This window comes from Vicugna pacos, chromosome X, assembly GCF_048564905.1.
Source record: "Vicugna pacos chromosome X, VicPac4, whole genome shotgun sequence".
Classification (NCBI taxonomy): Eukaryota; Metazoa; Chordata; class Mammalia; order Artiodactyla; family Camelidae; genus Vicugna; species Vicugna pacos.
The window spans coordinates 97,590,890-97,606,655 of NC_133023.1; the positions used below are offsets into that span (position 1 = coordinate 97,590,890).

At 36.4% G+C, this 15,766-nt stretch overlaps 1 protein-coding gene across 4 annotated transcripts in view; it reads right to left on the reverse strand.

Annotated features, from left to right (window-relative positions):
• Window positions 1–3,785: 3,785 nt before the first annotated feature.
• Window positions 3,786–15,766, reverse strand: part of MCF2 (MCF.2 cell line derived transforming sequence) — a 114,584-nt gene continuing 102,603 nt past the window's right edge. For 2 of the 4 annotated variants that reach the window (XM_072956422.1, XM_072956425.1), the window contains exons 28-30: window positions 14,188–14,297; window positions 9,784–9,884; window positions 3,786–5,525 (exon numbers count right to left, since the gene is read on the reverse strand). In XM_072956422.1, coding sequence (XP_072812523.1) covers window positions 9,813–9,884; window positions 14,188–14,297 — 182 coding nt within the window. In that variant the 3' untranslated portion in view covers window positions 3,786–5,525; window positions 9,784–9,812. Of the gene's footprint in view, window positions 5,526–9,783; window positions 9,885–11,183; window positions 11,840–14,187; window positions 14,298–15,766 lie in introns of those variants that run through there. The other 2 variants (XM_072956424.1, XM_072956423.1) reach the window with 2 other exon arrangements.

A 15,766-nucleotide genomic window follows, 5' to 3' on the forward strand; every position in this document is an offset into this window, starting at 1 on the left:
TTCATTATCCCTACTCTCTTCCATATGTTCAGTTTCTGATTTTAGATGATCATGCTTGAGATCACAATCTCTGCTTCCTTGGTTTTGAAAATGCAAATCTGGGTAACAGATATGCTAAAAGCATAGCTACACATAACCTAATGGTGGGTTATAACTCAGAAATCTTAGCGCACTTTAATAAGGAATTTTACTGAACACTTACTGTGGGCCTAACACTGTATGTTTCATAAGAGGAAATCAGCAATGTGCTAGAATTGACATATACCAACTCACAAATGCCAATTTTGCATACCTCTTTCCAACACCCAGTTGAGTGACTTCATGTCAGTAGCCTGAAATTCACCATGGTAGGGTTGTTTACACTACAGATATTGACAAATGCTACAAAGACATTTTTTAAGAGACCCAGTTGTTTTATCAGCATACCAATTGACACTATATGACTAAAATTTCATCATTTTTACAGGCCTGCCACTCAATTATAGCTCTGAGTGAGCACTAAACACACTGAAAATTAAAATATAAAAAGTATTTAAGGAAGCAGAATATTCATGAACTAGAAATATGTAAAAATCAAACCTTTAAAGATGTTCTCAGGTGGCATCAGGTAGTTATTTTATGTTGTAAAATAAAACATAGCATTTCTTAAGTGTAAATATTTCTCCTATACAACACATTTATAATCATACATTGTTAAGTCAATGAAGGTTTATTCGATATTAGTTTTCTGCTGGTATGTTAGTTCATAGTAATTTGTAAGATATTTATAAAGACTGCAAAAAAGACTTCTTGACTTATTTTCAGCCAGCATGTAATATTAAAAAAACCCAAAATTCCCACAGGATGTATGGAAGGTAAGTTTAGTGCAGATTTTCACTGTATTTCAATCATCAGGGGACAAGACATTGTATTCCACTTTTCCAGTACTGAATTAAAGTAAGCAGAATTTTTTACAGTTTGAAATATTTCAGACATATAAAAATGTGTAGAGAATAATGTCATGAACTCCCTCTGTCTGTCTCTCCCCGCCCCACCACCCCATCTCCAGAGGTAGCTACCACCCTTAATTTGGAGTTCATCATTATCCAGCATATCCATATTTTACTTTAAATTATCCATTAAAAGTATCTATTTTGTTTTGCACATTTAAAAACATGATATAAATGCTATCATCTTGCATCTATGCCTGCAAGATTAATTGATGTTGACAGGTGAAGCTCTAGGGCATTCACTTTAACTTCTAAGTAGTATTTTACTGTATGATAGTCCATAATCTAGTTATCTATTCTTCTGTTCATGGTCACTCACGTTGTCTCCAATCTTTTTTTTCACTCTTCCAAACAATGCTATTATAAACATTCTGGCACATTTGTCTCCTTGAGCACATATGTGTTTTTTCTCTGAGGTAGACACTTAGGAGCGGAATTGCTAAGCCATACAGTATTCACTTCAATTTTACTTAGTATTAGCAAATTGTTCACCAAAGGGTTGTATCAATTTATGCTCCCGGTAGCATTGTGTAAGAGTTCTTGCTTCACATCCTTTCCAACAGTTTGTATCTTTAGAAATATGGGCAGATTTTAAATACTCATATACTCTTAATAATACCCATATGTAAAATGGCTGTTTTGCATTGAATTCAGGTATTTTGAAACTGTTTCTAAGTGTATAGGTATAGCCCTGTGTCCTCCCTGGGGTCAGTAAAGAGACCACTTTAGCTTCTAATATTAGATTCCAAAACGTCGACTAAGATTTTTCAAGTCATTTTTGTTATGGTTGAAAAGTAACAGGTCACTTAGTTACTAACATTTGTTCTTGCAGCTTGCCATGTAAAAGAGCGCATTCACTATCAAACTGAGATAAAAACTATTGACTAAGAAAATCCTCAGCACATTGAGTTCTTTTTATGCTTCAGATCTTTCTCCTCTGCCTTCTTCTTCTGCTCCATTATTTTAATTTATTCCCCAGCCTGGTTTTATTGGTTTGATTATTTTGGTAGTAGTTGCCATTAGTGAGTGTATTTTACAAATACTTAGATGAAATGTATCTTTGAAACAGTTTACGTATTATTTGGGTTTGGGCTTAAGGAAAGTTTCATTTAGCTTCAGGAGTACATCGTCACAAAGTCCAGCTTCATTGGCTATTCTCCATACACATTATTGGTCCTATTTGGTGTACGTTTGCTGGAACTATCTCCTCAGAATTTAATGTGCTAATTCATCTATGTGAAAATGAGGTGATCAACAAATGTTAGGGTAGTGCCTCACCAAGAGCCAGGGAAAACTTTAGACCTGAATATGTCATGAGCTTTAACAGAGAAAATACATTCTGAACTAGAAAGGAATTATGTTTCTTAAAAAACCTGTTGTCACTTCTCTCAGTTTCCTTTTGAACAAGATAAAAGGTTTAGATTTGGTCTGTAACACTGGTTTGTTTGTTCATTTGCTGTCCTTGGGCAGGACCCATAAGACTGATTGTAAACCGATCATTCCAAATCAACGTAGGGAAGTGTACTGAAATGTAGTCAAAATGGCTTGTCCTGACAATTAATTGCTTGAGACTTGATTCACTGAGCACTCTGGAGTCTACTGCTCCTATGGGAAGCACATTCCTGTGTTCTAATACCTAGTAATAATAAGCGTTTTCCTTCGAGAAAGTCTGTTGAGTGAAACTGGATTGATTTCTAACTAAACCCAAAACAAAATCACTGATCTAATTTCTCTTCCAATGGAGCATTTCTTATACTTTCAAAAATATACTCTGAAATTTTCTCCCTTAAGAGAATACTGTAGCCTAGATATTGGGGAGGCTTGTATAATAGCCACATACTCTATAGTGAGAGACTCATACATAATTTTGGAAATGCCAACAATAATACCTACTCCTCAGCCAACACAGCAATAAAAACTTGAAGACATTTAATTTTCAAGGAGTTCTTGGAGATGGATTAAATTTTTGATTAAGTAGTTCACCGGCTGGTGCTGCCTCCAAAAAGCTCAAAATAAATTTACAGGCCAAAGAAATAGTTGATCCCGTGATGGGATATTCATTAAGACATCTGAAACGATCTGAGTTTTTCAAAAAATGAAAGATTCAACCAAACCACCTTCATAGGTTTTGATTCCCCCTCTGTATTAAGGCACAAGTTCTAGCTCCCTAAGGGGCTGTGGAAGAGACTACGTCTGGCAAAGCCAACTAAGGGCCGTTTGCAAAAAGCAAGCAATGGCTCAGAAAACAACTGCAGGTATCTTGATGCTTTCCTGGTTTCCCTGGGCTCCACCTTATGGGAGCAGATTTTTTTCAGTGTGTGGAAATAGCCACTCACAAACATGGCTATGTAACCCCTGAAACATCAGTTATTGCTATCCTACAGATTTGGGTAAAGAAACGGTTTAAGCAAAATATTTTACCCACATTCGGGACAGATCATTCTGTCTCTCTGTGTCTCTCTGTCTCTGTCTCTCCCAGAGGACCATGAAGCAAGGCTGAAAGTAAACATTTATTTTTTTTACAATTTTCCTAGCATCATTTATTAAATAGTCCCTCATTTCCCCACATGCAATGCTACATCTGTTTCTGGGTTCTCTTCTCTGTTCTATTGTATTTTGTCAATCACTGAGCTGGTTCTCTTTTATTTAGTACAACTTTATGACAAATCTGAAGCTAAACATTTAACTGAAAATACTTATGCTGTCTTTAGGGCATTACTAATAAATGAGTGGAAAGGAGTTTTTAGTGTGTAGTTAGTTGATACTATACTACACTGAAAAAAATATATGAATGAGTTTAAGGTTGGATATTTTTAATGTGGAATTAACGCAAGTACATTTACATTTTAAGTACATTTATAATGTAATTAAAATTTGACGACAACGGGAAATTGCTGCTGTTTCATAGTAACATATACTTATGAGCCCAATAAAATTAACACAGTGCAGTTACATATACAAATACATGTACAAATACAGCATTCATTGCACAGTGATTAAAACATTAAAAGACTATACTGTATGTTTGACTCTACAGAACTCAGTATTGTCTCAAATGATTAAAATTCCTAGTTTAATACCATGAAATTAAAATCTTTTGTGCAGAGGGGCATCATTATTCAAAAATTTTATCCCTTAGTTCTGTCTTCTAATTACAGGATCAGCACACAAAAGAAACGTGTTTTAATATCATTTTGTAGTTGTATTGTTGCAGAAGCATTAATTAAGTGAAATATCAAACATGTGGATATGTTCATGAAGTGAGTTATAAATCAACCATCATAAATCCCAGCAATTGGACATTAGAAGAGTTATAATTTACAGGTACCTTTGAATAAAATACAATTGGTTTGTCATAAAAATTGTTCCATCAAATGACACCACTGAAATAAACTATGATCTTGACATGATCCACACAACTACTTAAAAGATAAATAAGTTATGTGTTATATAGTTATTGTTCACTGTAAAACCAATCATCAAAAAACATGCACCTAATAGGACAACTTGATGGTAAACCTCACAATCCATGATTCAAAAGGCAGCAATTACAAACCATTGTCTTCACTGGCCCATAATATAAAATGCTCCAAGTCTAAGTTCAACACTGCATGCAACGACTGGGCCTGTGCTTTAAGACAAGTGATCACACTGTTTACGTATTTAAAAGCAAGACACCTATCCATGTATTATCAAAGAAAAACCGTAGGAAGAAACACAATATAACTTAAGAAAACCTGCACTAGAATAGATTTTTCTAGAATGTTCAACAGCAAGTAAAGACACTGGAAAGCAGAGCTTTGTTACAGGAAAATTTCTTGTGCAAATATGGATATTTAACTTAAAGCTGTGACGTATCTAAATTTCAATGCATAAAATGTAAACTTCAACACATCCTAACGGCAGGATTTTGAGCTTTGGGTCTTTTTAGAGCTGGTAAGACAGCTCTGACAACCCTAAATACCAGTCAAAGTGCAAAAGAGGTCCTTCAGAACATATCCCTTTGGCACATTATAGTCACATAGCTAACAGAATTAAATAATAAACTACTGATTACTAAGGGTGATTACAATCTCTGATTCTCTCTTCTCTCTTTGGATTTTTTGCTTTGTTTTGTTTTGTTCTATTTTGTTACTGAAAAGTTACCCCCTAAATTACAGGTAAAGCTTTCTACCTGTAAATGTTCAGAATAATTGATTTCCAGTGTTTAGATGGAATTTGAATGCATGCCAAGAAAAACCCTACTTGGAAACAAAATAACACTGCACTTTTCACCTGGGGGGATGGAAGGTGTGAAGATGGCTTCTTGCAAGAGTGAGACAAACTGTGAATGACGAAGTCCACCTCAGTCCTGAGGCAATGCAGGGACTGTCACGGGCAGCATAGGAGCTCCCTGACTCTTGTGCTGTTTACCTGTAATGCTTACAAGAACGATAATCTAGTTCACACCTCCAAAGGAAATCTTAATTTTTAAATCTATTCATTTTCCTTTAATTCAAGGGGAACTTAGTTTCCTTGTGTTACTCAGAGCGGCATCTACAAAATAATGAAGAATAATGTTAATACTCAAGTGACTTTTAAGGCCAAAAATGTTCTGTGCTATGACTTCTGACACTGAATGTGAGACTTCAAAAGGTCCATCGTAAGTTCAAAGGTGATGTCTTTGGGTTATTTATTTTAATATGAAAGTCATTATTCTGTGACACGGTTACTCACTAAAGGCATCTATTTTATGAACGGCATAACTTCACTAGAAGCAAAATAAACAATTCACATCTCCTACAACCAGACTGCATGAATATTGTCTGAATTACGCTGTGTGCATATAGATAACATGAAACATGTTGAGCACATAATTATCAGAGACACCTTTCTATTCTATCTGCCAGATTTCAAATAACACACTCTAATATATATTTCTAAACCTAAATGCTGTTGACAATTGCATATGTGGTCAATTTTCATTTCCTAATCCATTAACTGACACACAGTGAAATTAATTTTTGTAGGCCACAATATACTGTTTTGCTCTATGCATTGTAATATAAGGATAGATCTCAATCAAGACAGCTTGACATTATAGCATTCAGCCAAAATCTGCCAAGAAGTAACTAATTTGTCAATTTGACATGTCACAGATGCATGTTATTTGAAAAGTAATGTATACATTTAAAACATCTGAAGTCAGAACTTTCTAGAGAACAGGGACCTGAGGGACCTTGTCCCCTTATCTCGTAGCATGCCACACTAAGAGAGTGATAAATGCTTTAAATGCTGATGATATATCAGTACTTTACACTTCAGCTCTCCCAGTGACACTACCAAAAAGAAAAGGACATTGAAAAAGTGTACTGTTAGAAAATAAAAATGAAAAGAATGTGATTTTTTTCCCAAATAAAGTGTATGCATGTTCACAAATGTATAGTAAGCCCTTTACTGCCTGAAGAACAAGCACAGAGCCCACAACGCAGTTGTTAAGTTGTTCTGCCACGCACTTGTCAAACGGCGGTAACATGCCCTAAATCTGCCGTATTAGTTACAGTAATGGAATCATTTCAAACTAAAATCAAATGTGTAATTTTACATGTCCCGCATTACAGTTAGCTACAACTGAATGTAATTAACTTTGTCCTGAATTAAGTATGAGGACATCTGGCCCTATATTTCAAATGATGATGATAAAAGTTATGGAAAATCTACTGAGTGTTCCTAATGCTGAATACAAATGCTAACATTATATGGAAGTTAATTAGAGGAATGCACTTGGTGTTTCCAAGTTTGAATTCTGGAGACCTGAGCACAAGAAAGGCCATTATTTTTCTGGTATATACACTGCACTGTTATTTCATGGCTTTATCGGTTTTTTAAAAATGCTTCATTAAAAAATGATTTATATGTGTAAATTTAAATAGCTCTTCGAACATGTATTTTAAGTGCCTCATGTATTTCTTTTCTATCTCTCATTAACCATCCAAATAAGCATAAAGCAGTTGGCAGAAAGCTGACCATATTTATTTCCGAACTTAACTCTTAAATGCGTAAGATGGAATCAGTTAATTTGGGGGGAAATGTGATTCATCACAACTTGGCTTTTGAAAGTGTTCAAAATGTTACGATCTTAGATTTTACCTCATTCTAACACATATAAATTTTTTAAGTTGTAAAGTGTTCGATTCAGTATGTTCAATGTTTCTCTGTGCTTGTCTGTCAGACTTCTTTCATGGTTAGTACTTTTTCTGCCCTGTATAATACAAATGGTTAACTGCTCAAAGTCGTGAAGATATTATCCTGTGCTTTTAGAAGCTTTATGAGTCTAGCTTTTATGTTTAGGTCCATGATGCAACTCAATTAATTTTTGTGTATAGAGTTGGGTGTAGGGGGTGGAGGTTCATTTGGTTTTTTTGTGTGGATACCCAGTTGCTCCTGCACCATTTGTTAAAACAACCTTCTTTCCCCATTCAGTTGACTTGACATCCTGATTAAACATTAATCAATTATGTATATGTGGGTCTATTTCTGAAATCTCTATTTTTCTATATTTAAACTAATGCCACACTGTATTCATTATTGTAGCCTTTTAGTAGTTCTTGAAATCAGGTAATTCCTCAAGATTTTTGAGATTCTTCTGTTCTAGATATTTCTACCTTTCCATATACATTTTAGAATAAACTTGTCTTTAATTTTTTTTCCCCAAAAGGGCCTAGTGAGATTTTGATTGCATTAACTCTATAGGTCAATTTGGGGATAATGGATTTCTTATGAGATTTCCAGTCCCTGAACATGGTCTATCTCTAGTTCTAGCAGGTCATCGTAAATATATCTCAGCAATTATTTGTGGTTGTCAGTATAGAAGCCTTAGACATCTGTTGTTAGATTTATTCCTATCAGTTTTATGTTTTATATTACTAATGCAAATGGTGTTTTTTATTTTTTTTCAATTCTTTTTTGCTAGAATATAGAATTACAATTTATTTTTGTACAATGACTTTGTATGCCATGGCCTTATAAAATTCACTTACTACTTCTAGTAGGGTCTTTTTGTGTATAGATTCCTCAGGGTTTGCACATACACGTGATCTGCTAAGCATGACAGTGTTGTCTCTTTTCTAATCTTTTTGTTTCTTATCTCTCTTTCTTGAATTATGGCACTGGTTGGGACTTCCAGTATAATGTTAAATAGAAATGGTGAGAGTCAATATCCTTGGCTTAGTCCCAGTCTTAGGGGGAAAGCTTCCAATATTTCACCATTAAGTAGGAGGTTAACTGTGATTTTTCACAAGCATACATTGTCAGATTGAGGAAATTCCCTTTATTCCTAGTTTGGTGAGAGTTGTTCTCATGAATGAGTGTGGAGTTTGTCAAGTGCTTTTCTGTATCTATTGGAATGATTACATAATTTTCCCCTTCATTATGTTAATATGGCAAATTACGCTGATTTTTATGTGTGTAATACAAGTATTTAATTTAAAGCTATACATTTCCCTACATTTCCCTCCCTCCTGAGCTGTATCCCCACATTTTGATATGTTACATTTCATTTTTATCCAATTTGAAATAATTATAATTCCCCTTGTGCTTTCTTCTTTGCCCTATGTGTTATTTAGACGTTGTATCATTTAATACCCAAATATTTAGAGATTATCAATTTCTAATATATCTTTTGAGACTTTGTATGATTCCTATCTTCTGAAATTTATTGAGATTTATTGTGTGACCACCCAGCATACGACCTACCTTGCTGAATGTTCCATGTACACTTAAAAATACTGGTGTACTGTGCCGTTGTCGGGTCTAGATTTTGAATAAATGTCAGCTACTTCAGGTTGCTGGTCTATCAGTATCTTCTCATTACTATCTAAATAATTCAGTAATTCAATAATTATCCAAAAAACCTTTGAAAGATGACCCAGATTTAGAGAACCCCAAAAATAAACAAGAAGTGACCCTATTTGGGGGATTCCTAGTGACTCAATATTTGTATCAAGCCCTATCACCCTTAGATTTTGTTTCCTGTCATAAATGAAATTTGGAACCAAATAGGGTATTCCTGGTCTATTAGATTCATTTAAACATAGGGTAACATAACCTAGAATTCAAATACAAGTCCGAAACTAGGAATTCAAAGGAAATATGTACATATAATAATAATCATCTTGTTTACAAACAAATCTGGTGTTGTGTGTGTGTGTGTGCTGCCTTTTTATAGAGAGCTCAGTATCACTTAGGGGAAAAATTTATGAGAATACTGTTTCTATACAGAAATTTCATGTACTAATGGTTGGGTTAATAGAAAGGAATATTCTCATTGCTTTACAGTGTCTTCAACACATTAAGTCTTGGGCACAGGCACTGAATGTGTGTGTGTGTGTTTGTGTGTGTGCGCGTGTGTATGTGTAGCAGAAACCTACCATAGGTAAGTAACATGCTCTTAGAACTGAGTAAAAACACACTAGTAAAGCATTCTTGGACAGTAAGGCTGATTCCTTAAAAACATATCATCAGTATTTAGTTCTGAAGGATCTCTTACAAGACACCACTGTATATGAAACTTTCTTTCAAACCTACAAACCTTGTAGGGAAAAGTTTAACATCTTTAAAACATCTTTATTCACTAATTTGAAACTATTAAAGAAAAAATTAAATCCTAGCCAACATAATATGCTTGCAGCTTTATTTCTAAGTGCAGAGAGGTTCTTATCCTATGCAGAGAGGTTCTTATCCAAATTACATATTTGGTGGAGCTTTAAAAATTTTAGCCTTTAAACAAGTAGCATACAGTCAGTTCATATTATACCTGTAACTTTGGCATTCCGAAACCTATAGTCACCGATTAAAATCTGCAAACTGTTCCCTGGAATCAGACCTTCTTTTCTTCTGTTTAGATTTTTCACCAACCTAAATAATAAATGAGTTAGTAGCCAATAATGGTAAGGTAACAAAAAAAAACAAATACATTGCACTGAAGCTCAAACTTTCACAAAACTATTGCACATATTCAAAGACCTTCATGACACCGTGCTTGAGTCCTTTGAGGAACCTACAAAGGACTTAGCTCACTAGCAAAATTGGTTATTACTTTAGTGATCCATCATTAATTTCACCCTCCTCTGCAGACTCCTCCACCTTTAGGGTCAGAGTACACAGTCAACATAGCACTTCAGTTAAAGTTATTGACACACTGAAGGCAGAATTATTTCATATAAAATTTCCAAAAGATTTATGGAAGTTTCATTCACTCCTCTTCCAAACAATATTTCCTTCCCACTTTGGGTTATCCATAATCAAACAGTATATCTGGCAGGAGTATCTTAGCAACTGGTGCTGTATGAAGTCAGATGCATAATGATAGAATGGTAAGACTAAGAAGTCAGTATTTGAACTGATAAAGAGAAGTGTGGCTACATTGTAAAGTAGCAAACATGGTCCCTGGAACATGGTGGGCATTCATTAAGCATGTGATGAATTAATGAATGACTTAAATGACTTAATGTAATGTGCCTGTAGCCATTACAAAGCCAGATGTCTCACTGAAACATCTGAGCCAAAGGTAAACCACCAAAGAGCATGCAGACTCATAGCATTTCATTCTTTCGAAGCATTTTTCACTCACCAAAGGTTAACATTCCTTTCAGTGAGCTATAGAGGCATGGCTGAAGCAATGAAAATGAAACACTGATAAGAAATGTGATATTTCTGCTTCTTGAGACTGTACAACAAAGACACAAGTAAAGCAGAACATTTGATTAGATATCCACGTGCCCCAGGCGGAGGTCAACACAGTCCCAGAGAACGCACCTACCATTGGCCCTCAGCATCCTCATGGAGAAGCTGAATGACATCTCCATTTCTAAACAGGAGGTCTTCTGAGCCTCTCTTCCTGCAATCTGCTAGGGCTTTATATTTGCCTGGAGACTGTAAGGTTGTTTTGAAACATGACATTACAAATTTGAATGCAAAACGACTTGCACAACTGCGTGCTCTGTGATATAAAGAATGCACTCTCCACTTCAAGGGTAAATGTGGTTAGCTGTGGCAGCCTTGCAGGAACAAATAAACATAGAGCAGTTTGTGATGGAAAAAAAAAAAGCAGAACATGTGTTTATTTAACCTGAAGAATTCATTTTTATTTGCAAAAAGAATTACACCATGAACTACACAGAAAATAACAGCATAACTAATTTAAGTTACATGAGTAATAAGCATAAATCCAGGAAAAAAAGCATGAAAATAATTTTTACATACTATTATTTGTAAACTACTCTCGTAAAAAAATTTTCTTGGCACATAGAAAGGCAGTGGCCCTGAACAGAGATTTACTAGTGCCCCCACAGGATTTCTGCACTTTGTATCACTTTGCACAGGTAAAAATAATGGGTACATAAGCTCTTAGTCCAATAAAAGCATATTAAATCATAATGTTGTGCTTTACTTGGCCTTAATTTTTTTCAGCTATAATTTTAACTTGATTCATTAATAAGCTAAGTAATCCAAGGCACACTGATTACATTTGGTTACAAGGTAGACAAGAGAAGAAATAATAATCTTCAAGTCCAAATGTATTCTGAGATGAGAATTTTTCCAGCACAGATTCTTACACATTGAATATACGATTCTGAGACGTAAGAGAACCATAATTAATACTTTTTTTAAATAAAAGGAAAGAATTGTGTAGTGTTGATTCTTTGCACGTCCAAAGGAATTAATCTGAAAACATTATCCACGTCACTTGGGCTGAACGTCTTTTGAGCAGTATTTTTATCAAATGGGCCGAGGAGCAGGCAGGAAAGAGCTACTTGCCATTTAACATAGTAGCTTCATTAAAATAGGACAGCCATCTCCGACACGGGCCTCTACAAGGGAAGCAGCACCCGTTACTTCTTGTTCTTGGCTCGATAAAGCGAGGCTAAGAGAGCAGCTCATTCCAACCTATTTTGCTTTTTGGTTTCGGGGTTATTTTATTGCATCGGGGTGGGGTTGTGGAATGCATCGTATTGTCTTTTGTATGCTTCCCTTCCTAGCACAATGTAGGGAATTCTTGGGAGAAGAGAGAAGAGCTAATAGCTTTTTGTACATACCCATCCCCTATGATTAAAGTATTCATCACTTTTGCATATATGCTTTATTTTCCGACACCATAGCTGGAAAAATGCCTACTGAAGACTTTCTCAGTTCTTGACAATCCCCTCAGAGAGCATCGTTTACAGCAAACATTTAACCCAAACTGCCTTCCCCTGACTTACTGCTCACATCTGAACAACCACACCTCCCATCCTCAGATAATATTAATTAAGGAAATGGAAATTCTTTTTATTCTTAGTCTAAATCAGTGATTCTCAAAGTCTGGGAGGCTGACCATTGGGGGTTCCAAGGGTCTGCAAGGGTCAGACCTATATCATTTGCCTTTCTCACTCTCATCCTCTCACAAGTCTACAGAGGAGTTTTCAAGAGGCCACCTAATGTGTGATCGCACAACAGACTGAATGTAAAAGCAGATAGAATCCAGCTGTCCTTTCTGAAGCCAGCTGTTAAAGAGATTTGCAAATTTCAAATGCTATTCTTCTCACTAAATTTTTTGTTTTGAAAAAGGTGAACTCATTAAAAAGTTTGAGCACTGCCAGTCTAGACAACTAACTCTGGACAAATCTCTTACCAGCTCTGAGTCTTGGTCAGTTAGAGTTAATAAAGCCTGCCCTTCCTCTTATGAAGACTGCGACTATTAAATGTGAAATCATTTTGTGAACTGTAAACTACTATACAATTCTGAATTATGGTCATTGTGTTATTAGTAGAAAAAATATTCTGTTACTTTTTTAAAGAAAGCTTCCCAGCACCTATGCTATGCAGCTTTGGGATTATCCACACCATTAGTCCCTTCCCTCAACATTAGAACTGCCAAACTGAATCTGTTCCTCTGGAGGGTGCCAAGGAGCAGCCCACTACAAAGCATAATTCCCACCCTGCACACTGGTGACTTCAGAAATTTGGAGATTTACCCTAAACAGTTCTAACTCCCCTGTAATAATCCACCAGGATCTTAACTACACTGTACACTAGTTCTTCTACAGAGCTTTCCACCAGGGCCCCTCTCCCTCCACGACCAGGCCTGACTCTGTTAACAGCGACTTGAAGTCTTTTGAGGCAGAAATCCTCCAGAGGGACCTAAGGGCCTTCTCCCTTCTTTCCACCAAAGTAGAGGGTAGGCAACTGGTTGTCATGGAAACAGGCTCTTCCATATCCCTTTCCCTTCCACCCCACATGGCTGGGCAGTGTGAAGGCTGGCAAGACAGTCTCCATCCCCACCCCCTTGTACTTGATTACCCAGCTATCTTTCACAGCCCCCCGCCCTTAGGGGAAGAGGGAGGGGCTTCTCTCCACAATGAGTTTTCTTTTTCTTTTTTTTAAGAAGAAAAAAAATAATAAACTTTGGTTCTGTATTAAAAACACACATACTTTTACCCTAAAGCAACCTTTACTTTTATGGGGTGCCCTCTTGCTCTAATATGCTGCGATTTGCAGCATTAGCATGTTTTTTGACAGCCTACTAAAATATATTCCCCAGAGGTCATTAAACAATTTTTCATGAGTAATGTTTATTTCCTATATTTTCTAATCTGGACTCTAAACTGATTTCTAAGTATAACTGGGCCTTCTTTGTGCTTTGAATTTATCTCACGTGCCGAGACTGAAAACAGAGTGGTGAAGCTCAATTAAAGATAAAACTGACTGAATCTCTATGCCATATACCAGAAATTAACACAATACTGTAAACAGACTATACTTCAAAAAAACTTTTTAAAAAAATAAAAAGAGCTTATTACTTCAGATTCTTTAGTTATTTGTCCCTTAACTCTATTAGGAAGGTACATATATTAAAGTTTACAATCCTATAATAAAAAACAAAACTCTTTTTTCTCTTAAAACAAAAGATAAAACTGGTCACTATATAGAGACTTGGAATGATTGACTGTGTCATCAACTTCAGTAGGAGCTCTACATATAGCTCAAAACACTTCCACTTACACAGAGAAGTGCTTACTGAATGTTCATAGTAAAACTTGCTTCATATCTTTTGGCCATGGAGCACACCTAATGACCTCAAGGATGCTGACAAAAGATTGCTCCTACATGCCTTGCTTATTTCATCAACAAAACTGCTCAAAGAGTTTTTATTTGTTTATCTTAATATGTCACTACTAACCATGAGAGGCCTTTCTTCTTCTTCATTGTCATCATAAGAGTAGAAATAGTTACTTGGCCATTCGTCAGGCTCATCAGAGATTTCTGTAGGTGATGACATCTCTGTCCAAACTGTAACAGAAACATGGAGGGTGGCAGTTACTTAATGTTACTGGCCCACCACAAGGAGGGAAGCAAAACGAACTGCAATCATCAAGGCTCTAACCTTCAATGGTCCAAGAAAAGTATCTTTTATAATAACACCTCCAAGGAGGCTGTACTATTTTAGAATTTCTGATATTTCAGAAAGGGCCTAGAAATATCATACACTTCTTTTACTTTTTAGGATGGTTTCATGTTGGGGTTGGTGGCAGTTATTACAAATAATAGTAAGCTAAATAACATTCCAGAGAATATTTACTCCTTCTTAGAGAAAATCCATTCTTTCAAAAATTCTTCCTATAGCATTTTTATTGGTCTCAAATAGCACTTAGAACATTCTACCTGGTAATATTATTTTAGACTTGTCTTATCTCTTTTATTAGGCAGAGACCACGGGTTATACATTGTATGTCTCATAAGAGCCTGTAAGAGATGTTTAATTAATAAAATACATTGAACTGGTATGGTTTAAGCAATCTAATGTAGGCAGAGAAGTAACAGAATTCTATCTTGGTCACACTAAACTATTCATGTCACCTTGGAAAAGTCATCCCAACTTCTCTGACTCAGCTTCCTCATCTGTCAAATGAAGGCAGTGGTAGTAGGCTTTATCCTGACCGCTCAGGGAGCCACAGTAGAGATGGTGTGAGAGGATTGACCTCGAAATGGGTAATGGAAGTTGAGCAAGGTCATTGTCACTTGTTTCTCCTCAGCGAGTAGAGAAGTCTTCCAGATTAAGCTCTAGCATCTTTAAGTGCTGAGTACCAGGCACTCCGTTAGGCATTTCTTCAGGGAAGTCGACGCCGTTGATTCCACAGTTATTTTGGTGACCCTCCCGGGTGCTTCTAAAGCCCCCTGTACTTCCCACATGACCACACTATCAAACTTAATGTTTGCTTGTTGAATTATCTTTCTACCCTCCTCACTTCACGGGGATGGCAGCTGAGTGAATCTCAATTAGACCGTGTGCCCAGAGGGCTACACAATGCCTGGCCCACTGGCTGCTATGTTTGCCGCATTAAACAAATTGTCTGAAATCACTTTAAATGACACGGTTTGCAAAAGGAAAAGGAATATTCCAGTTGTACATGACCCCCCTCTATTCATGAAACTGATGGTGAGAAAAGCGTGCCTCCCTTGAAGCCCTGTCTGTGCTGTATTCACCTCTGTATCCTGTGTGGGAGGGGCAGGCCTCAGAGAGAAGCACATGGAGAAGCTGTTACAACACAGACGGCTGGTCTCACTCCCAGAGGTCTGATTCAGAAGGTCTGGGATGGAGCCAGGAAATCTGACTTCCTGACAAGTTCCCAGGTGATGCTGATGCTACTGGTCCACCGTCCACACTTTGACAACCTCTGCTCTGCAGTGCCCACCAGAGTATCTCGCACACACACAGGACAGAAGAGCCTTCTAAAAATGGGTTACCTTCTTACCTTTGT